We start from the raw sequence: 23,238 nt of genomic DNA, 5'->3' as shown, positions 1-23,238 counted from the left end.
ACTTTCAGTGAGAAGGCAGATAAAGATTATGTTAAATAATGCAGTATTGAACATGTCTTTGTTGAAAATGGTAGTCATTGTTATATTAGAAACTATCATTGAGTGCTTGCTGTCAAATAATGCTAAAGATATGGGTTTTTTTCCTTTCTGTAGCTTGTTTGTAGAAAAGCTTCCTAGCCACCGAGATTACCAGCAATGTGCAGTCCCGGAAAAGCAGGATATTATGAAGGTATTGTGGGGTTGAATTCCTGCTGTGGGATCCAGTGCTTCCTAAGTACATAGTATTGATTCACCCTTCTTCCCTTTTACCTCTAGTTCTTCCTCTTGAGAGTTTGAGTACAAGAAACTCATTCCATTAGCCACAGTGTTTCAATTTCTTCTTAGACATGGAATGATCACTACTGAGCCAGTATGGGGTGTCTAATTGATGCTGGGGGTGTGGGCGTTGGGGAAGAAAGCTGTTAGGAATGTGCTCAGCCACCTTGGTGTGCTGGGGAATCAGTTTATCATTCCTTCCAGAGGTGAACAGAATAACTGTGTGTTTCTCTGCACTTGCTGAAGGTGGACACTTTGGTTTTGATTCTCCTTACAGCCCCTGCCGCTCTATAACTATTGAGAATCAGTGTTGATTGTTAAGGCAGCCGCAGAGTTCTAGCTATCTACCCTGTTAGAGTATTGGGTTTATCGATAAGGTGTTGAGGGGGTGATCTTCCTGGAATACTTTGCAGGAAAAAGAGCGATTGTTGTGATGCATTTATTTCATCAGCATTTGTTGGGTAGTCTCCGACATCTCTAGCTGAGAATATGTCCCTTTAAACAAATTTAAAAAATGCTTCCATTTATTTGACTTAAACAGCTCCAGTTGATTTTGCACGAAGGAAGATGAAACAGCATATATAAAGCCAATCAGAGCATGAGATTTTAAGGAATGTTTGAAAAGTATTTTATTCTATGGTGAAATAGAAGCTCTCTTACCAGTCCTGCCAGGACCAAGGCTTCCTGAAAATAAAACTCAAGATTTTCTCACCTTGGTTATCTATATTTTTTAAATTTCTATGTCCACTTAGTTGAAGCAACAGTCATTATGTGTTTGTATGGCATTTTCCCTCAATTCTCTTGTTCATTCAACTTTAGAGAGTTATGCCCTGACTGCCAGTGAGACTCTTTTACTATAATTTAGAGCATTTCTTATTTTTAGCACAGGACAAAAATTCTCTGAAGCATATGGCTTTCCCACATTTATTCTTGTTGAATGAATGGATGGAATGAATGACAGGAATGTGGTGGAAGACACAGGCTAGAGGCAGGTGACATGGGTTCTGTCCTCAGGGGGCTACCAGTTAGGTGTATGCTGCTAGCAAGGCTCTCAGGCTCTGCATAGGCTTTTGTGTTCTCACCTCTGAAGAGGATGGTGGTAGTTGGACCAAATCAAGTTTCCCCGATTTTCCTGCCATTAAGAATCCCTGGGGGAGTTTTTTGAGAGCTGGGTCCCCTGACTCGTTCTCTGCAGATGTGGGACTAGCTCTGAGAATCTGCACTTTTATAAGAAGGCCTTGACTGTGTGCACAGCCTAGCGTTTTGGGAATCCTTCCCCACTGTACAGCCTCTAATATTCCTTCTCACCCAGGGCTGCGTTGTTGGTGTCCCACATAGTGTGCAGTTACAAACCTACCACCCAAATGTGGGGGACCTGTCCAGACACAATGCTTAACTCATCAGTGCAGTCAACATGGGTCCTACAAAAGGGTTTTTTTTTTTTTTCCTTCTCTACTGAAAAGTTGTAATTTTGAGCCCTCGAGAAGAGGGAGGTTTGCTTTCTGCCATCATCTTTGGTTACTCATGACTTGATTTCTAATATGCATACCAGCTGTTTTTCTTTCTCAGCTGATGATCTGAAAGAGTATACTGAAAATCCCACTAATCAATCTGTACATATATATCTTTAAAAGAAACTGAAGGAGATTGCATTCCCAAGGACAGATGAATTGAAAAAGGACCTTTTAAAGAAATATAATGTAGAATATCAAGAATATTTGCAAAGCAAAGTAAGTTCAATTGATATACCTATTTCATGACTGTTTTCTGTGCAAATATTTTTTGAATTTCATTTTTATATGAGTTTCTCAAATGTCTATGCATTTAAATTAAAAATTAAAGATGCAGTGATATGAAACGAATAAAAAATTCATGTTCATACCCAGGTTAAGTATTTGCAACAAAGATGTGGTATTTTTATTTCCCTACAACATCCAATAAAGCAGTGTGTTAGAAAATAGACTTCCTATAGGGATTTAAATAGAACTTTTTGAACAATTCATGCTCATGTAACCTTGAGCCAGATGGCTGCTCTTTGCCAGATGAATGGAGACAGTAGGAGGTAGAGGGAACACCGAATGATTTCTGATGTAGGCTTTGAAAATGTGAATTTTCCTCTTTTTTAAAAAAAGATTTACTTGTTATGTTTTTAAATATTTTATTTATTTATTTGAAAGTCAGAGCCACAGAGGGGAAGAGGGGAGTGACACAGTAGATAGAAGACTTCTGTCTCTGCCTCTGTCTCTCTGCAACTCTGCCTTTCAAATAATAAATAAATAAATATTTTTAAAAAATGTTTAAAAAAGAATAAGATGATAATGATGTCTAAGAGACAGTAAGGAATTGACAGAAGAAATTAATCTGTGGAATACTCAAGTCAAAATGTGAATTATTCATTTTATATCATCATTATAAATGTTGTTTTGTGCCTATTCTGTTCATTTATTTGATTTGAAGTTTCCATTTTCACTGACTTTTATTTATGTCCGATGTCATGAGCTCTAAAAATGGTCATCGAGCTTCTTGATTTTCTTTGGGCATAGCTGTAAGAGTGCTTTGAGTGTTGCTTTGTACTGGGTGGTAGAAGGAATATAAAAATCAAAGTTTTCTCCAAATTGTACATATTAATGGGTTGATCTGAAATGGGAGTGATAAAAATGGTCTTGGAGGCTAAGGCAAAGTTAGGGAGAAAAAAACCTGCTCAGGTTTCCCTTCCTCTTCTTTCTCCCCCTTCTGGATCTCTCTGGGATAACAGCCTCAGCAGCTGCTGCAGGCTATGTCTGCTGCATCCTCTGTAGAGAGCTCCGTGGCAGCCACAATGCCTGGAAGAGAGGAGCAGAGGTGCCTGAAAGCCTTACTGCGGACAGCACCGGCGTTGTATGGAAGTTGTTGCAGGAGCCGAGAGCCCACTGCAGACCTGTGAAGTCAGAATTTGCAACTGTTAACAGAACCCCGGGATGATTCCTGTGTTTGCAAACGTGCTGCTGCAAACTGTGTCACCTACACCACCCCACTTTTCAGTAGGGATCTTTGGGGAGCTTAGGAAAATTTTATATCCACTCTCCTCATAATACCTGGATATCTTGTTAGGACTGGGAAGCTTGGGATCGACTAGTTAGGGGATGGCTGGTCAGGAAAGAGATGGTTGGAACACATTTGGAGAACCATTTCTTGGTGATTTCCCCTTCTCCATCAAGTTCCAATAGAGTCTGAGTTCTAGAGTCAAAATACAAAAGGTTCTAGGGCAGCACTGTCCAATAGAAATTCCCATCATGATAGAAATGTTCCATGTGGCCCTTTCCAATATAGCAGCATTGCTACATGTAAGTACTGGTTGAGGAACTGAACATCTGATTTTATTTAATTTTAATTCATCTAAATGTAAACAGCCACATGTGGCTACTGTATTGGACGGTGTAGTAGGCAGGTGAGATAGTTTGATCCATGTGGTCTGGTCAGCCACTCTGACTGTGATTTTCTAACATTTAGAAATGCAGGAGGAATGGAGGGAACCTGACTGCCCTGTCTTTCTCTGGTTTAACATGGGGAGACTTGGAACTGCTGTCTTAATCAGATGAAGGGTGTTTTGCTGCAGTGCTGTGTATTTTCCATGCTGTTTGATGAGTGTCCCTGTGGGCGTATTGCAGTATCTGTCCGTCTGTCTGCTGGAAGACTGAAAGTATCTGATTCCAGTTTGACATGTTTGCCTTGGAAACTAACCTTTTCTTCTGGCAATCACATTTTTTAGAACAAATACAAAGCTGAAATTCTCAAAAAACTGGAGCATCAGAGATTGATAGAGGCGGAGAGGAAGCGGATTGCTCAGATGCGCCAGCAGCAGCTGGAATCGGAGCAGTTTCTGTTTTTTGAAGATCAGCTCAAGAAGCAAGAGTTAGCCCGGGGTCAGATGCGAAGCCAGGAGAGCCCGGCGCTGTCAGAGCAGATTGATGGGAGTGCTTTGTCCTGCTTTTCCACGCACCAGAACAATTCCTTGCTGAACATATTTGCAGATCAGCCGAATAAAAGCGATGCAACCAGTATTGCTAGCCACTCTCCTCCAGTGAACCGGGCCTTAAAGCCAGCTGCTACTCTAAGTGCCGTGCAGAGTAAGTGATGGCATGCACCCCTGCAGGACTCTGGCCCATCTGATGGGAGGGTCTTTCTGTAGCATCACAGCTTTCCTCATTCCATTGTTAACTGTTGAAGACCCCTGCCTTACACATGGTGTGAACCGCAGAGCTACCCTTCCTGGACTCTGGCTATAACTGTAAATGAAGGCACCCCACGAGGTTTATTTTGGGGCAATTTTTTTCATAATACATGGAAAAAAACATATTTTGAAAAACTATACTTTTATGTCAATTTTCTGCATAGAATACGCTCAACATTTCTTGTTTGATTTGAAAGGCAGAAAAGAGAAAGAAGAGAAAGAGAGAGAGAGATTTTTCCATCTTCTGGCTCCCTTTCCAAATGCCCAGAACAGCCAGAACTGGACCAGGCCAAAGCTGGGAGCCCAGAACTCAGTCCAGGGTTCTCATGTGGGTGGCAGAGATCCAAGTATTTCATCCATCATCTGCTGCCTCCTAGGCTGCACATTAGCAGGACACTGATTGGAAGTGGAGTAGTTGAGACTTGAGCCAGGCACTCTGCCATAATGATGCTGGCATCTCAAGTGGTGACTTCACTACTCTACCTAGTGTCCATCCTAACTCATACTTTTAATTGCATTTTTCCATGAACATTTTGAATCCCTTCATACAACCTTAACATTCAGGAAGTATGATTTGTCTCTGCTAGTGCAGAGACCCTATAATAAATAGAACTGTATTTTGTCACTCAATAGAGATTTTGAATGAGAAGAATGCCAAGCAACTTTACTTTGCTCTTCTTACATGTGTTTTAACCAATAAACACGTAGATCTTAAAGGTGAATACTTACCCTGGAGCTGAGAGATGTTGAGAAAATTGTCCAGACCTTTGCCCAGCAATAAAAGGTTTATGCTCAGTGTATTTAGCGTTATCTTGGACTGAGAGAATCTTATACACTAGTTATGCTCCTCAGTGTTGTTGCTGGATTAGTGCTGGTAAGTTTCTTAGATCAAAAAGGGGTTTATTCCTGCCAGACACTGTCAGATGGAATTTGTGTTCTCATTTATTTTAAAACAGTTACATTGAGTAGCCATTTTATAAGTTACTTCTTATTTCCAAAAACTTTTGTGCTTTTATATGCTGGCCACCGACTTTCATAATGATAAAAGTAACAATGGTAGAATCAATAAAGAATACCCCATGTTTTCCTGGATATGAAATGCATTCTGTAAGCCTATATATTTAAGAGTATATTTGCTTCATGACAAAAGAAAGCATACACACACATGTAAATAGTTGATGCAAGGTACAAACATAAGCATGCTTGCATTTTCTAGTTTCTTTATGAAATAATTGTACAAAATATATTTTTGAAAAATTATTTATTTAGTTTATTTGAGCGGAAAAGAAACACACAGAGAGCTCTGATGGGCTGGATCATTCCCTAAATGCCTGCAGTAGCCATGCTTGAGCCAGACCAAAGCAGGAGCCAGGAATTCATTCCAGGTCTCACATGTGGATGGCAGGGACCCAGGTACTTAAGCCTTCACCTGCTGCCTCCCAGGGTGTGCATTAGCAGGAAGCTGGAATCAGAAGCCAGAGCCGGTGCTTGAACCCAGGCACCCTGATACAGGACACAGGTGTCCTAACTGCTGCATCAGACTCCCACTCCACAAAATGTGTTTTTATCCTCTTTATGATTTCATGTTAAGAATTTATATCTAACTGCAATTGCCTGCTGAAAACAGTTTTTATAGAGAGGCTATAAAGTTTATTTTCTGTCTTCTCCTTTCTCTGTTTCTTAGATTTAGTCGTTGAAGGGCTGCGATGTGTAGTTTTATCAAGAGATCTTTGCCATAAATTTCTGCAGCTGGCAGAATCCAATACCATGCGAGGCATAGAAACCTGCGGCATCCTCTGTGGAAAGCTGGTATGGGCCTTTTCATCTGTCTTAAGAGCATTAGCTTTCTTGTGATAGACCAAGTGGAAGAAAAGCATGCTGAGAGTTACAAATATCCTGAAATTAATTTTACATAGATTAATAAAATTATGGTCACAATGAACAAAATTATTCCTCTAAAAGGGATTTGCAAAATTTCAAGGACATTATAAAAATTTGTTTTAAAGAGTCAATCAAACAATAGATTACATCTTTGTTTAGAAAAATGGTAAATTACAGATCTTCTTTTTAAATCCCTCTGTTGTGTTAAATCAAGTGCTGTTGTAATTGTTAGTTTCACAGACATTCCTATAACTAACTTCCTGCCTATTTTTACCTGTGACAAGTATCATTTTACCATCCTTTTTCAGATATCCCATGCAATAAAACTAGGGTTTTGTTGTTTTCTTTAGGGTAAAGCAATATCTCAGTAAACTAAAATCTGTAAGCACAGATCGCAGTTAATTATGGAAGATGACATCAGAAGTGTAGTATGAAAGATAGAGGTCAAAGGCAGAAGATTCATGCAATTTCCTCCCTGAAGCAGATGACTGTGTTTCTTTGGAGGTGCCCTCTCAAGTCTTTTTGGGTATCTGTTTTTCAGAGTCCAGGCACATTTTCAGTCCTCAACATTTAGCTTGAACAATATGTTTTATTCATTACATCTGCTGTTGTATTCCAGCATTTCATCACCATCTCCCCTTCAAGAGAGAGGTGACAGGTGAAGGAGAATGGTTCCCCCTTCAGTCACCTTCAATGCCCTACAGGAGTCAGTGTGCTGTTGACGCTTCCTCCCCCACCTCATAGGGCAGATTTAGTCTGATCCCGTTATTCATCAGACAAGCATTCACTGAGCATGCGTGGGCACTGTGCTGGGTGTTGGCATTCCGTCGCCTGCAACAGCCCTAGTCCTTGCCAGATGGTGCTTACCTGGTGCTTGTCTTTTCCAGAACCAGACAGGTTAATTGTAAGTTTATCTGAGTGCTCTCACTGGAAGTACAAGGTATCATGGGAATGTGTAACTGGGAAGCCTAACCAGGTCTGAGGGTGGGGGCTAGAAGGGGCCAGAAGTTCCCTGAGAACTGGTGTTTAAGTTAGGCCTGAAGAACACATAAAGCAGCCTGAAAGAGAGGAGGGTGGAAGGAAGAGTTGCCCTCGAGGCATAGGGAGCAGTGCCCTGTTTTCAGGAAGTCCCTGGGGCTGGAGAGAGGATGGTGTGGGGCAGGGCGGGCAAGGTGAGCCTGTCCTGGGGGAAGACTGCTTCACCCTAACCTCTCACTGAAGATCACTTTACAGTCCTCTTCCCTTCAGTTCTTATCTTTTATGTCAGTGGAGTAATTTGATTTTCCTTTCTCTATCTGGTTGCAGACACTAAACATTATCTGCATTGTGGAAGAGCCTAGTGAATTCTTCTCATATTAGAAGAAAGTTAATTAAGAGTTGAAGTGAAATTAAATATAATTAATGAAAACAAGATCATCAACCTCCACAACCCTTACAGATGCCCTTCAGTAGCACCACACAATTTTTTTTAAAAAAGTGTTATTTATTTATTTATTTATTTATTTGAGAGGCAGAGTTATAGGCAGAGAGAGGGAGAGACAGAGATCTTCCATCCACTAGTTCACTCCCCAGATGGCTGCAATGGCCGGAGCTGGGCCATTCCGAAGCCAGGAGCCAGGAGATTCTTCCAGGTCTCCCATGTGGGTGCAGGGGCCCAAGCACTTGAGCTGTCTTCTGCTGCTTTCCCAGGCCATTTGCAGGGAGCTGGATCGGAAGTGGAGCAGCCAGGACAAACTAGCACCTATATGGGATGTTGGTTCCACAGCCGAAGGCTTAACCTACTGTGCCACATCGCTGGCCTCACCACAGAATTATTTAATGACTCTCTCTCCTTCCCAAGCAATGGCTGCGGTTTCGTTCGCCTCTTTTCCATTATAGATCTAATATGTCATGGCTTTATTTGTTAACTAAAGTTCCATCTCTCCCCCTACAGATTCTAATTCCTATTTATGATTGGATTTCTTTTGCAAGATAGGTTTCAAGCTCCAAACAATTGATTCTCAAATATTTGACAAATAATACCTTTTTATATTTGAGATGTTAGTGTTGAATAAAATGATATTGAACTGTGATGGGTGTGTGGGGGGGTGGGGAGTGATGATAATGAGTGTGGTTGGGCTACTGTCAGTCTTGTAGTAAAACATTGAACTTCATTTTTCCCCCCTGTTGTATGTTTCCTGTTCTTTCTGCTGTTTGTTTTTAGACACATAATGAATTTACGATTACACATGTAATTGTGCCAAAGCAGTCTGCAGGGCCAGACTATTGCGACATGGAGAATGTCGAAGAATTATTCAGTGTTCAGGATCAGTACGACCTTCTCACTCTGGGATGGATCCATGTACGTTTGACCTTTTGGGTTTCAGGTGATTTTTGTACATGTGCTTTTTTCCTCTTTGAAGAAATTTAGCTTACTTTAAATAATTTCTTGTTTTTAACTTTTTCAAGTGTCCTAAGTGTAATCACATTAAAGCATTTACTTCAATGTTAGGCAGTGTCTAAATTGGACAGATTTGAGTTTGTAGAGGCATATCTTATGCTTTCTTAGTACCATCCAAAGCTAAGAGAAACATTTGAAAATTATGTGGATGATTTTACATAGTCTGCTGGAGGCTTGGACAGATGTTACTGGTTTTACTATATTAAGGTCCTCTTTCCCTTTACTGTAAGTCTAATTAAGATTTTTAAAGAAATTTCTGAAGATGTTTCTTTTTTTAAATTTTATTTATTTGAAAGGTGAAGTGACAGAGAGAGGGAGAGAGATGGAAAGACAGAAATTGAGAGAGATTTCCTATCTTCTGGTTCACTCCCCAAATACCTTCAACAACCAGATCTGGACGAGGCCAGGAGCCAGGAACTCCACCCTGGTTTCTCACTTGGGTGGCAGGAGCTGGTGTACGTGCACTTGGGCCACCTTCTGCTGCTTTCCCAGGCACATAGAAGGAAGCTGATCACAAACAGAGCAACTGGAACTTGCACCAGCACTTGGATACGGGATCTAGTATCACAAGTGGCAGCTTAACCAGCCGCATCACAGTGCTGCCCCTTAAGGTGTTTCTTTTAAACAGCTGTCTGTGTATACAAATAGCATACATAACCTGCTTCACCCCTGAAGGCCAAAGATTATACATATATCATTGCATAAAAGGTAGCAATGTAGGGGAATGGGATAGCGCTACAGAGAGTTGGTTCCAGCTGGTGCTGTGGGGCAACGGGTTAAAGCCCTGGCCTGAAGTGCCGGCATCCCATATGGGCCCTGGTTCTCGTCCTGGCTGCTCTTCTTCTGATCCAGCTCTCAGCTATGGCTTGGGATAGCAGTGGGAGATGGCCTGGCCTCTTCACCCACGTGGGATACCCGGAGGAAGCTCCTGGCTCCTGGCTTTGGATCGGCGCAGCTCCGGCCATTGTGGCCATCTGGGGAGTGAACCAGTGGTTGGAAGACCTCTCTCTGTCTCTGCCTCTCTCTGTAACTCCATCTTTCAAATAAAAAAAAAAGAGTTGGTTCCAACAACACATCACAGGGGCAGAAAAGGGCTTACAAGTCAGACACCAGTTTACCTCTTGGCTAGGCCAAGAATTTGCTGTAGGAACATTAGCAAGATTTAAAATTAAACTGAACATCAACTTTATCATCTAGGAAGTGAGAACTGTAATAATAGACTTCTTATAATAGTGAATGTTAAATGAGATAGGTTCAAATTTCTTAACCCGTTTTTCTAGGGACTCGGGAAAGTTGCAGCTTTGTTGTTAGTGATGAAGGTTTACTTTTCCTATAATGGTTCAGTCTATCTGGGGCACACATTTTCTATTTGATCTCATAAAGTTGGACCCAGGTTGATGTCGGCCCATTTGTGCTTCTTTAATAAAATATCTGACATTAGATAATGTAGTAAAGAATGGAAATGTATTTCTTACTCTTCTGGAGTTGGTAAGTCAAAGATGCCAGCAATGGGATTGGTATCCAGTGAGGGTTGCTCTCTGCTTCCAAAATGGTGCCGTGTTGCTGTGTTTTACCTGGCAGAAGGCAGAGAGGCAAGAGGGCATGCACCCCCTTTAACCTTGAGCTCTTTTATAAGAGTACTAATCCCATTCATGGGGTGGAGCTCTCACAGTTTAATTACCACTGAAATGCCATACCTCTAAATACTGTAACATTGTGGAGCATACATCAACATGAATTTTGGAGGTAACACTGACACGCCATAGCAAATATTGATGTCATCCCACATGGGATGCAGGCCAGGATTTTCAGGGCGTATGCTGGGGACTCTGAGAGCTCCCAGAGAATGATAAATGCTTAATGGAGAAGCATTGGATAGAAGCAGAGTGCACACACACACACACACACAGCATTTGGTATCATGTATTTTAAGAGTATTGTGCTCTTGGGATTCCTAACCTTGTTTTCATTTTACCTCACTGAGTGAGGCTAATGAATGTCTTCCCTCCTCCCAGGATTTGTGAGCAGTAAACAAGATAACAAGTGTGAAAGCCCTTTGAAAAGTATAAACTGCCTCTCAAATGCAAAAAATTATTTACATGTATAATGAAGTTTTCTAAACTATTGATATGAATATTTGCTTTACCTAACAGTAAATAATATGCCTTACTGTATGTTTCAAAATTGCTGTATGTTAAAGGCATTATTTAGCTTAACATGGGACCTGTAACAAGAATATATGTTTTAAAAAGATTTACTTTATTTTTTTGAAAGGTAGAATTAGAGAGAGAGGGAGAGAAAGAGAGACAAATATCTTCCATCAGCTGGTTCATTCCCTAGATGGCTGCAATAGCCCTAGGGTGGGCCAGGCCAAAGCCAGAAGCCTGAAACTCCATCTGGGTTTCCCACATGGTTGGCAGGGACCTAAGGGCCATCCTGCACTGCTTTCCCAGGCACAATAGCAAGGAACTGGATCAGAAGTGGAGCAACCGGGACTCAAACTGGCACCTATATGGGATGCTGGTATTGCAGGTAGCAGCTTATTCTGCCACAATACCGGCCCCACAAGAATATCTTTTAAAGCAAAACAAATTATATCAAAGATGTGGTAACATAAACTAAGAATGACAGCTCTGGAAATTACACAGCTGCTTGATAAGTCAGTGTTACTTTATCTTATAAAACATTTCCCAAATTAGAAACTAGTTTTCCTTAATGACCTTCTGTATATAAAATGCATGAAATAATGAATTTATTTAAATAACAATTTTGACATAATTTTAGAATCCCAGGACTTGCTTTCTGCTGAATTTACTTCATTGTATAAAATTGTTATGATTCAATGAAAATAAAACAAGCTTAACATTTCAATGGTTATAATGAGTTTTAGAGGTGATTTTTTAATTGAGCATAATAATAGCAACGAATTCCAGAGCTGCTACATTTAGAGTTGAGTTAATCATAGGGAAGAAGATCTGAATCAAATCAGAGACCTGGATTTGAATTTAAGCTTCTTGGTGTGACTTGCTGTATGAGCTTCAGCAAATGACTTACTCTCCTTCCTGCCTACTTGCGTTTTCTCATCTGTAGATGAGGGTGTAATACCTCCAAGGTCATCTTGTTGTTGTGAGACTTCAATGATAAAATTCACATAAAGTGATTTAGTTCAGTGTCTGATCCATTATTCAGTTGCAGTCAGTGGTATCTAACGTTGTTGTCGTCGTCGTCGTCATCGTCGTCGTCATCATCATCGTCGTCGTTATTTCCAGAGTGAGGAGTGCCAGAAAGCTATCCTCATCAGAATGGAAGTGATTTCTCTTGGTAGAAATGCAAGGCTCAGATCATGCAGTGTGCATTCAGTCTGCAATAAATTGACAGCAGAGAGATTTGTCTATTTGACAACCTGCTTGCTGCCTCCACAGTACTGTGGTTCCTTTGAAAATGTACGTTCTCAGCAAGACATGGAAAGCTCTGTTTTACTAAGAGTGTATATTCTGTGAGAGACAACAGGCTGTCAGACACTTCTACCTGCACCCCTACTAAAGATTTGGGCTTTCAAAGTTAGGATAATTTCCATTCTTCTGTTGATGTAAGTCTTTATAGACCAAGAATTATTTTTTCATAGCAGAACATATGTCTTTCTGTAAGTAATCAGCTAATGTTGGCTTTGTTCTGTTAAAGGAACTAGAAACCAGTTACATTTCTCCAACAACCACAAATGTGTGTAAAGGCATTTTCCTGTTATGCCTTTTAGTTAATAATGATAATAGTAAAATAACAACAGCAAGAAAAACAGCTAATGACTGATTCCTTAGGTGCTGTTCTGAGAATTTTGCATGAATTGTCCCATTTAATCTTCTTAACAATCCCATGAAGAAAATGAATATTATGCCTGTTTTACAAACAATGAAATGGGCAAGAAAATGTTAAATAATTTCAATGTCACATAACTAGTGAGTAATGGAGCTGGGATCCAGACTGTAACAATGATCTTTGTTTCATGGTTAAAACAGCCACATCGCCATTTAAGGTTTAATGTGAATTTTTAATTCACTCTATATGCATGCAGTTTTCTTGTTCAATTTGAACTTCTAATTTACCTCTCCTAAACAAGGTTGTATGTAGCCAGAAACTTGAAAGATTTCATTTCATTGATAATCTCCCCAATCTTGCTCAGCATGTGATCATTTAGTTACTGTGCAAGATGAGTTCCACACACCTTCAACAACTCAAGAGACTCGTTTTTTCCCATTTATGATGAATGACAGTCCACAGAAGGGTACGCAATGATGTGATGTATTTAGTGACAACTTGATTTTCCTGTCTATGGTTTTGTATATGGGTATCTCCATTCCAGGTTTCAAATCAGACCTCTGCTCCTTATCAGCTGTCTGACCATGCATCCTTGGATGTAAAGCTGAGATCATAAACTTAGTATCACATAGATGTGTTGTTATGATTAAATGAACATCTGTTTAAAGTCTGTGGCAAATCAGTTTCCGGTTCTTTATTTTGCAACAAGAAGAAAGTACAGTGAAGCTTCTAGGAACCTCTTCTCCAGTCATAGTTATTCAAAGACGCAAATGGAAATGCATAAAGGGAAGGAATATGGCAGCAAAATATTTTTTTAAATCATTATTTAACCATGATGAGTGATGGTAAAAGAAAAAAAAAAACAAATAGGCGTTTGTCTTAAAATGAACTGTGTCCTTGGCTAAGTCTCAGCTACCCTAGTAAGAGTGTGCTCTTTTCTCTCTGTAGACACATCCCACCCAAACTGCATTCTTATCCAGCGTTGATCTTCACACTCACTGTTCCTATCAGCTTATGTTGCCAGAGGCTATTGCCATCGTCTGTTCACCAAAGCATAATGAGTAAGTGTAGCTGTTGGTGGTGTTGGTTGGGGGAGGGTGGTCCAAGGAAGGCTTCATGAGCCTTGCAGGGTTCATGAGCGCCCATCCATATACTGGGTTGTAGCACTTGGGTCAGCAGGCACAGGATGTCCTTGAGAAAAGGAGAGGGGTGGTGCCAGCGGCCATATATACCTTCATGCTTTGACCACTGCGATCCTCAGCATCCTCTTCCTTGACACCTGTCCATCTTGGGTTGATGTGAACATTAAGTTAGATAACATAAGTGCTTAGCATAGGGCCTGGCACCACAGCAAGCACTCAGTAAACATTTGCAGTTGCTATACACAGTATTGACATTATTGGAAAAATTAGAAATAATTATGTCATTTCCCCTGGGGGTCTCAACCCCTCCTCTGTGGTCCGTCAATGATAGCTCAGCTGCCTCCTTCCTACTATGGTCCTGCAGGTGCTTGGAGACAAGATGATGCTTCCTTTTGGGTTTCTGTCTTCCAGACCTGTCATCAAAAGATTGGTTTTTAATAAAAATCACTGTGAGGCCCTAGTTTATAAATTCTTGATCCCATTTGAGGAATGTGTACACTGGGAAGCCCAGGTGACCCTTAATTTCTCCACCTTCTTTCTCCCTGCAATGCAGCACTGGCATCTTCAGGCTCACCAATGCTGGCATGCTTGAGGTTTCTGCTTGTAAAAAGAAGGGCTTTCATCCACACACCAAGGACCCCAGGCTGTTCAGTGTGAGTAGACAGAGCTACTTATTCTTGTAGATACTTATTTTTTACTGCCTCCCTCCCTTTTATAGGAGGAGCAGTCTGACATGGGGTTTTACTCTCAGGAAATTAATAACTCTTTGTGAGTAGTATCTGCATTCTCACTAGTATTTTACTTCAAAGGAAATGTCAGTATTTCTGTAGTAAAGTTGATTGTGCATAAAGTTACCTTTCTCCTTACATAGTTATGTGGTACTGAAGTTTTCTACAGAGCCCAAAGAAGCAAATAATTATTAGAGAAAATGATAACGAATATCTCATGAATTCTTTGTGCTTGATGTAGTAGAATTAATTTTTCATAAAGATTCAATGAAAACTGAAATCATACTTTTTGATTAGTTTTGATAGCCCAAATGAAACATTTAACCACATTTTTAAAAATATTTATTTATTTGAAAGAGTTACACAGAGAGAGTATATATGTGTGTTCTTCCATCCACTGGTTCAACTCCTAAATAGCTATAATGGCTGGGGTAGAGCCAAGCCAAAGCCAGGATCCTGGAACTCCATCCAGATCTCCCATATGGTTGGCAGGCACCCAAGCACTTGGGTATCTTCTGCTTTCTTTTCAGAAGGATTAGCGGGGAGCTGGCTGAGAAGTTGAGCAGCCAGAAGAACCATCACTCATATGGAGTGCTGGCATTGCAGGCAGTGACTTAAACCATTGAGTCACAATGCTGGCCCCTAACTATACCTTTTCTGTTTGCTTGGAGGTTCTGTGGCTTTAACATTAATATTTTGAAGTTAGAATTTATTTAAAATGGGAGTTACCTGGAAACCTCAGTAAGTATTCTCTTGTTGAAAATGAATAAAGGGAAGCCGGCGCCGCAGCTCACTAGGCTAATCCTCTGCCTTGCAGCGCAAGGTTCTAGTCCCGGTGGGGGCACCAGATTCTGTCCCGGTTGCCCCTCTTCCAGGCCAGCTCTCTGCTGTGGCCAGGGAGTGCAGTGGAGGATGGCCCAAGTCCTTGGGCCCTGCACCCCATGGGAGACCAGGATAAGTACCTGGCTCTTGCCATTGGATCAGCGCGGTGCGCTGGCCGCAGCGGCCATTGGAGGGTGAACCAAGAGCAAAATGGAAGACCTTTCTCTCTGTCTCTCTCTCTCACTGTCCACTCTGCCTGTCCAAAAAAAAAAAAGAAGAAAGAAAGAAAGAAAACGAATAAAGGGGGTTGGCACTGGTACATTGGGTTAAAGTCCCGTGAGGGCGCTGGTTCAAGTCCCGGCCACTCCATTTCCAATCCAGTGCTTTGCTATGGCCTGGGAAAGCAATAGAAGATGGCCCAAGTTCTTGGGCCCCTGTACCCATGTGGGAGACCTGGAAGAAGCTCCTGGCTCCTGGCTTCAGATCTGCTCAGCTCTAGCAGTTGTGGCCATTTCAGGAGTGAAGCAGTAGATGAGAGACCTCTCTCTCTCTCTGGCTCTATCTCTCTGTGTAACTCTGACTTTCAAATAAATAAAATAAATCTTAAAAAAAAAATGAAAATGAATAAAGGTTGACTACACTTGTGCTGGTTAGAAATCTGTTTAAAATTAGAAAAAATATATAATAGGAAATCTACGCTCCCTCCCTAAAGAGAATCATATTTAAACTATTATGTAAAACCATTTTTTTTTCTTTCCTAGATATGCAAACATGTGCTGGTAAAGGACATCAAAATAATTGTGTTGGATCTGAGGTGATACGTTCTGAACATAAGCACCATCAGCACCCTACTCCTCCTGCCCATGGACATGTGGTTGCTGGATTTTCTTAAGATGTTTCCAGAAATGACTGCTATTTTATATTTATACCTTTTAGATCAGAAAGTTTGATATTTATTGCTCTTGCATATTTTGATGTTTGCTTTTGGGCTTTCGCTGTCTCAAGAGAGGTCACATGGTATAAAATCAGTACCTATCAGTGTGCCCAAATCCTACAACCTGATAATAAATTGTGCTGCAAACAACATATATCTGATACAGAAGTCTCTGCATATGGTCTAGGAGCTTCAGATGTTTCACTGTATTTTTGTTCATTCATGTAAAATGTATTTCCAAGCAAGAAACTCTGAATACTGGTATTCTGATGTTCTTACTACAGCCTTTCCCTGTGTGAGAAGGTAAGCAGTTTCCTGGGTGAGAGGAGGGAGTGACTGTGGTGGGTGGAGTCCATCCTGTGCTTTCAGTGTTGACAAACCCCAGGCTCGGTGAATCACAGAGAATCATAGGAACAGCAGGGTTTGACTCAGGGGTCAGGTGTCAGAGGGCCTGGGGCAGCAGATGAGTCACAAAAACTAGAAGCAGAGATAATTGAGAGAGGAATAAGACAAGGCTCAGATAAAAGTATAAAGCCTGTTATTGTGAAAATCAATGAGGGGACAAGGAAAAGAAATGAAGCCTAGGAAATAACTGATAATTCTTAGCCAAAGTAATTGGAATGAGTGCTTAAGAATTTTATATTTGTATGGAAGTTGGCTGCACAAAGAATAGGAATACAGTAGGTTTGCAACTGAACAGGGTGACAGAGCTACAATGTTCTGGTATTACTAAGTCTTGGAATGGCACTTGTGACTGGGACCTAGAGTAAAAGTATTGAAGCAAAGGGTACAGATCACAGAAGGAAAGGAAGATAGGGACTTGTGAACAAGTTGAACTGGTAGGGACAACCTGACAATGGAAATCTGACACTATCAAATATTTAAGAGGAGAGGGGCTGAAGCCATGGCTCACTTAGTTAATCCTCGGCCTGCGTCACTGGCATCCCATATGGGCACCGGGGTCTAGTCCTGGTTGCTCCTCTTCCAGTCCAGCTCTCTACTGTGGCCAGGGAAGGCAGTGGAGGATGGCCCAAGTGCTTGGGCCCCTGCACCTGCATGGGAGACCAGGAGGAAGCACATGGCTCCTGGCTTCGGATCCACACAGCGCTGGCCATGGCAGCCATTTGGGGAATGAACCAATGGTAGGAAGACCTTTCTCTCTCTCTCTCTCTCTCTCTCACTGTCTAACTCTATCTGTCAAATAAAATATATATATTTTTATATATTTATTTATATATTTTATATATATATTTTATATATATATGTGTGTGTATATATATATATATATATATGAGGAGAATCTTGGAAGCGGTGTTGTCGAGTACTCTGAGAATATGGAAATATTCTGCAGGATACTGAAGACTGAAGTGGTGCTGTAGGCACAGCCTGAATCTTGGCAAAAATTGTCCCCGGGCACCGTGGGAGTCCTGAGCTGCTGCCCTCTCCTTCATCAGCTGTCCTGGGATCAGCTTTCAGTTTCCTTCTTGTCCCTTTAGGGTCTGACTTTTGTCTAGCGTTCTCCTCTTTTCTGTTTAAGTTTCCTTCTCTAACCATCTCTTCCTGGATCAGCAGATTTTTCCCCTAGTGAGGCCAAACCAATTTAATCCATCCTTCCTTCCAGTGTGCTGTATACTGAGTGGTTTTCCCATCTAGGTGAGAGTTGAGTGAGATCTTCTGTATGCAGTTACAAGATACAGTAATAAACTTCATCTTCTTAGATGAAAATCGAGAGGTGTCTGATGGAAAAACTGTGCATACTCAGTGATGCTTGGAGATAGAAGGGACTGAGCTGAGAGCCATGAACGTTTAGCTTCTGAGATTTTCAGAGAGAATGGAAACAGAAGCTGTGAGTATACACAACTAATTATGTTCCCTTTTCAATAGTGAATTAGAAGAGAATTCTCTTTTCTAAGTTAAAATGGTGTGTTGTATCCCCTAAACAAGGGTGGTACAGTTGACACTTTACTTCCTTTCAAGGAGAGACAATACCTCAAGTTGGAGGTGAAGTTTGGAAGGTCATTTTTGAACAAGATATAATTTTTTAAAGATTTATTTATTTATTTGAAATTCAGAGTTACACAGAGAGAGGAGAGGCAGAGAAAGAGAGAGGGAGGTCTTCCATCGATGGTTCACTCCCCAATTGGCCGTAACGGCTGGAGCTGCACCAGTCTGGAGCCAGGAGCCAGGAGCTTCTTCTGGGTCTCACACATGGGTGCAGGGGCCCAAGGACTTGGGCCATCTTCTACTGCTTTCCCAGGCCATAGCAGAGAGCTAGATCGGAAGTGGAGCAGCCAGGTCTCGAACCGGCATCCATATGGGATACTACCACTTCAGGCCAGGGCATTAACCCTCTGCACCACAGCGCTGGCCCCAGCATATAATTTTTTTAATGGCTAAATACAAACCCAGTTATCCAGCACTTCCCAAGAAAATTTAGAACCAACAGAAATGTGGAAACATCATCTAGCAGTAGACTGACCGGGAAGTTGAGCCCAGGCTGGCCAACCTGGAGGGCTGCAGGTACCTGAGCATGTCCTTGACCAACATGTTCTTGGGGGACCCTTCTGGCAGAGGTCTGTCATAGCAGGTGCAACAGCTTCCCCTTTGAAGTGTGAGTCAGTCCTGGAGCCCCCTTTGCCACTTCCATACCTCTTAAAGCCAAGAAAGTTCACTGCTTGTGCTTTTTCAGGTTTTTAACACTATTCTGTTGGTACAGTGCCTGGCATCTGGCACATTTTTGTTATGGGTTGAATTGTGTCAACTCAAAACCTATGTTGAGGGGCTGGCACTGTGGCGCAGTGGGTTAACATCCTGGCCTGAAGCACCAGCATCCCATATGGGTGCCGATTCTAGTCCCAGCTGCTCCTCTTCCAGTCAAGCTCTCTGCTGTGGCCTGGGAAAGTAGTAGAAGATGGACCAAGTCCCTGGGCCCTTACACCCACATGGGAGATCCAGAAGAAGCTCCTGGCTCCTGGCTTCAGATCGGCACAACTCCAGCCATTGCGGTCATCTGGGGAGTGAACCAGTGGATGGAAGACCTCTCTCTCTGTCTCTACCTCTCTCTGTAATTCTGTCTTTCAAATAAATGAAATAAATCTTCTAAAAAAAATATGTTGAAACCCTAAACCCCCAGTGTCCCAGGATATAACTATTTAAAGAGATCATTAACTTAAAATAAGGCCACTAGAGGGACCCTAATGCAATGTGATGACATCCTTATAAGAAGAGATTGGAATAGAGACACAGGGAGGAAAGGCCATTTGCAGACACCGGGAGAAGATGGCCAAGCACTGGCTGAAAGGAGAGGCCTCAGAAGAGAGTGACACTGCCCGTCACCTTGATGTCAGACCTCCAGCCTCTATAATAGTGAGAAAACAGATTTCTGTGTCTGCTGCTCTGTTAGGGTGGCCCCAACAAACTAGTGCAGTTCTCAGCAGATACTCACAGAAGTTGCTGCTTTTTCCTCCCAGGCTCAGTTGGAAATGGCTTTGCTTGTCCTGGTGCATGGTGGGAATCATTCTCTTCTTCCTAGACCGTGTCAACTGCAGAAGAGCGACGCGGAGTGTTTGTATTATTCTCAGCCTCTGCCATTGCTCCTGGTTTCTGTGTAGTAGGATTTTGCTTGTAGAAAGTTGGCCTGTTTTTTTGAGGCCCTATCCTAAAATTAGTTCAGCTTTTTCCTCCCAGTTCATTGCATGTTGCAGCCACTTGAGTTGTGTGAAGACTTCGTTGCTATAACTCTGACCTTACATGGAAGTTTCTGTTGCGAATCCAGCTGAAGGGGTGCGGATGTGGAAAGCAGATGTTTCGGCCGTGGTATTTCTTGGAGAAACCTGGCAAGAGAACGTCTTCTGTGAAGAGGAGTCCTGAGAAACACTGTGTATTTTGCAGTGGTTGAGGACAACATTGTAAGCCTTTGTTACAAGAATTTGACCTGTCAGTTATTGCGAGATAACAACTATGCGTAGACTTCTTCTCTGTCCCTTTAAGAAACCTGTTTCCTTTTCTGGTATCTTGACTGCTCACAAGGCAAGAATATATTTTTCTTGCAGACAACTGGCAAAAATGTTATTTAGGGGTTCACCATACTGATGGCAAATCACCTAGAGATTCACGTAGAAATTCACCATGCTGATATTCCAGAAGGCATTATTTTTTAAAAAGTGCTTAGTTTGGGCTGCAATTGCAAAAACAAAGTAAACTGGGCCGCTTGAACAACACAGCATTTATATCTCACAGGTCCGTGATCAAGGAGACAGCGTGGTCAGCTCACTTTCTTGCCCCATCCTCACGTGGAGGAGAGTGACTGTCCCTCTCACATCTCTAAGGACACTGTTCCCACTAGGAGGCTCTTCCCTCAGGAACCTAATGACCTCCTCCCTCTGGGGATTAGGCTTCAGCACACGAATGATAGTTCATAGCAAGGCAGTGCCTAAAACTTGCTTGTCCGTTTGCACTACCATAGAGAGGCTCTGCTACCCATGTCCCTAGATACCACGATTATGATGTTTAAGAAAGTACCTGGGGCAGGCATTTGGCAGGGTGGTTAAGACACTGTCCTGGACACTGGCATGGCATGTGTGAATGTCTGGGTTCAAGTCCCAGCTCCACTCCGTGGCTCCTTGCTAATGAGTACACTGGGACGCAGGAGATAATGGCTCAAGTGCTTGGGTCTTTGTAAATGCTTGAGTCCTCTCACATGGGAGACCCAGATTGAGTTTGGCTTTTATCTGGGGTAGCACTGACTGTTGCAGAGATATGGGGAGTCAACCAGGAGATGGAAGATTCTCCCTCTCCTCTCTCTCCACTCCCCGCCTCACTATCTTTCTCTTTGCCTTCAAATAAATAAATACAAATTTTTAATTGTATTATTATATGAGAATGTGATTAGTTATTGTATTCCTCTGACCTAGTTTTGAAACTACCTTCAAATAGATTTTAGGAATTATTCATTAAAATACAATTTTCAAAAAGAACTGCCAATTGATTAAGTCACACTAGGTAATACATTTCAACTTATGGAAGAACAGTCTTCTTGGAAGAAAAGGTTTTTTAAAATGAAAGTTATATATTTTGATAATGTTGCTTTATGATTATAATGTAATAAATGTTATAATACTTTTATAGTTAATTATTTCTTTTCCTTTTATTTAAAAGGCAGAGAGACATACAGAGATCCTCCATCTGCTGGTTCAATCCTCAAATGCCTGCATCAGCTGAGACTGGACCATGCTGAAGTCAGGAGCCTGGAGCTCCATTTCAGTCTCTCTTGGGGGTGGCAGAGACTCGGTTAGTTGAGCCATCACCTGCTGTCTCCAAAGTGTGCACATTAGCAGGAGGCTGAATCAGAAGCAGAGCCAGGACTTAAATCAGGCACTCCAATATGGGATGCAGGTGTCCCAAATGAAGACTTAACTGCGCACCAAATGCCCAGCGCTATTTTTACATTTAAAGGAATTTATAAAAACTATATTCCTGAATATGTTTGAATAACCAAAGAAAAGCCAGAGAAATGGAAAACATGAAGAAATCCGGGAGAGGGAACACAATTTAGGAAGGAAGTTTATTATCCTCTCATGGTGTGTCACTGTGGCTTGTCAGAACTCAGAGTGGGGGTAGGACGAACAGAGAATGAGAGAAAAACAGAGAAGGACCCCAGGGGAGGGCAGATAGGCTGAGTCTTGCAGACTGGCCTTATCGAAAGTTTTCTTTTGAAGTAAATGGCTTGGCACTATCCAGGGCATGAGACCTTCTAAACCCAAATGGAAAAAATTAGAGTTTCCCTGTTCATCAAGCAGAATTGTTTACCAATCTAAGGTAAACAGAGTTGAGAGTGAAAAACCAAAGCTATTTTACTCAGATTAGTCATTGGGTGGTCCTGGATGTCCCAGTGGAGTGAATGGTGAATCCATATTCCCAAGTCTGAAGACAACATTCAAAATTTCCTCTCTGTATTTTTCTAGGAGATAATGTGTTGGCAAATGGCTCCAAAAAATGAGTTATGTTCCCTTCCCATGTAAAGGCCAATGAACAAGGAGAGAAAAACAAACAACTGGAAGATACCTGCTCTGTTCCTGTGGGAAATTTAGTGACCTTACCTACAGAAATGATTTGTGAACTAAGTGATTTAGAAGACTCCTTTCAGCAATAAAATTTGGCACTTATTTCCAGGGAAATGTATTATTTTGTATTTTTTTAATTTAAAACATTATTTGTTGAAGTAAAATTCACATAGTGTAAAATTAATCATTTTAGAATGAACAATTTATGAGGCCGGTGTTGTAGTACAGCAGGTTAAACAACCACTTGGGATTCCAGCACCCTGTATTGGAGTGCTTGTTCAGATTGTGGCTTCTGATCCACGTTCCTGCTGACTGTGCCTTGGGTGATGAGGGCCAAAGTTCTTGGGCCACTGCCACCCACTGAAGAGACCAAGATGTGGTTTCTAGCTCCAGGCTTCAGCCTGACACAGAGCTGGCTGCTGCAATCATTTGGGAAATGAACCAGAGGATGGAAGATCTCTTTCTCTGTTTCTCCCTCCCTGTCTGTTGCTCTGCCTTTCCAATACAATGAATCTTTGCAAAATAAATAAAATGGACAGTTTGGTGGCATGTAGTAAATCCACAGTGTTGTTGGAAACACAGCTTCTATCTAGTTCTAAGACATGTCCATCACTGCAGAAGAAAATCCTTTACTCATTAAGCGCTTTCTCCCTGTTCCACTCTCTACTCCTAGCCCTGGACAGCCATGACTCTGCATTCTATCACTAAGGATTTATTTATCTACAGTATCCTGGATATTTCATGAAAATGGAATCACACAATATGTGACCCATGTTGTCTGGTATCTTTCTCTTAGCATAGGTTTTTGAAGATTCTCCCAAGTTGTAGTATGTGTCGGTCCTATATTCTTTTTTATGGCTAATGCCCCATTACATGTAGATATCACATTGT

At 41.6% G+C, this 23,238-nt stretch overlaps 1 protein-coding gene and 2 long non-coding RNA genes across 9 annotated transcripts in view; 2 read left to right on the top strand and 1 right to left on the bottom strand.

Moving 5' to 3' along the window:
• Window positions 1-16,439, top strand: part of STAMBPL1 (STAM binding protein like 1) — a 58,714-nt gene extending 42,275 nt beyond the window's left edge. For 6 of the 7 annotated variants that reach the window (XM_070057643.1, XM_002718497.4, XM_051823927.2 and 3 more), the window contains exons 4-11: window positions 154-229; window positions 1,950-2,045; window positions 4,064-4,421; window positions 6,210-6,334; window positions 8,610-8,747; window positions 13,608-13,720; window positions 14,355-14,454; window positions 16,113-16,439. In XM_070057643.1, the coding sequence (XP_069913744.1) occupies window positions 154-229; window positions 1,950-2,045; window positions 4,064-4,421; window positions 6,210-6,334; window positions 8,610-8,747; window positions 13,608-13,720; window positions 14,355-14,454; window positions 16,113-16,169 (1,063 nt within the window). In that variant the 3' untranslated portion in view covers window positions 16,170-16,439. The remainder of the gene's footprint in view (window positions 1-153; window positions 230-1,949; window positions 2,046-4,063; window positions 4,422-6,209; window positions 6,335-8,609; window positions 8,748-13,607; window positions 13,721-14,354; window positions 14,455-16,112) is intronic. The other variant, XM_051823929.2, reaches the window with a different exon arrangement.
• Window positions 11,718-20,010, bottom strand: LOC138845350 (uncharacterized). Its single transcript, XR_011382382.1, has 2 exons — window positions 19,731-20,010; window positions 11,718-14,214 (listed from the first exon to the last, which is right to left on the bottom strand). It is a non-coding gene; the product is annotated as an uncharacterized lncRNA (long non-coding RNA).
• LOC127484216 (uncharacterized) lies at window positions 19,966-22,461 on the top strand. The gene is made up of 3 exons (XR_011382381.1): window positions 19,966-20,193; window positions 21,443-21,574; window positions 22,249-22,461. It is a non-coding gene; the product is annotated as an uncharacterized lncRNA (long non-coding RNA).
• The last annotated feature ends 777 nt before the right edge of the window (window positions 22,462-23,238 follow it).

The sequence above is a fragment of the Oryctolagus cuniculus genome, chromosome 15, assembly GCF_964237555.1.
Source record: "Oryctolagus cuniculus chromosome 15, mOryCun1.1, whole genome shotgun sequence".
NCBI classification, from domain to species: Eukaryota; Metazoa; Chordata; class Mammalia; order Lagomorpha; family Leporidae; genus Oryctolagus; species Oryctolagus cuniculus.
This window is presented reverse-complemented; position numbering and strand designations above follow the sequence as displayed.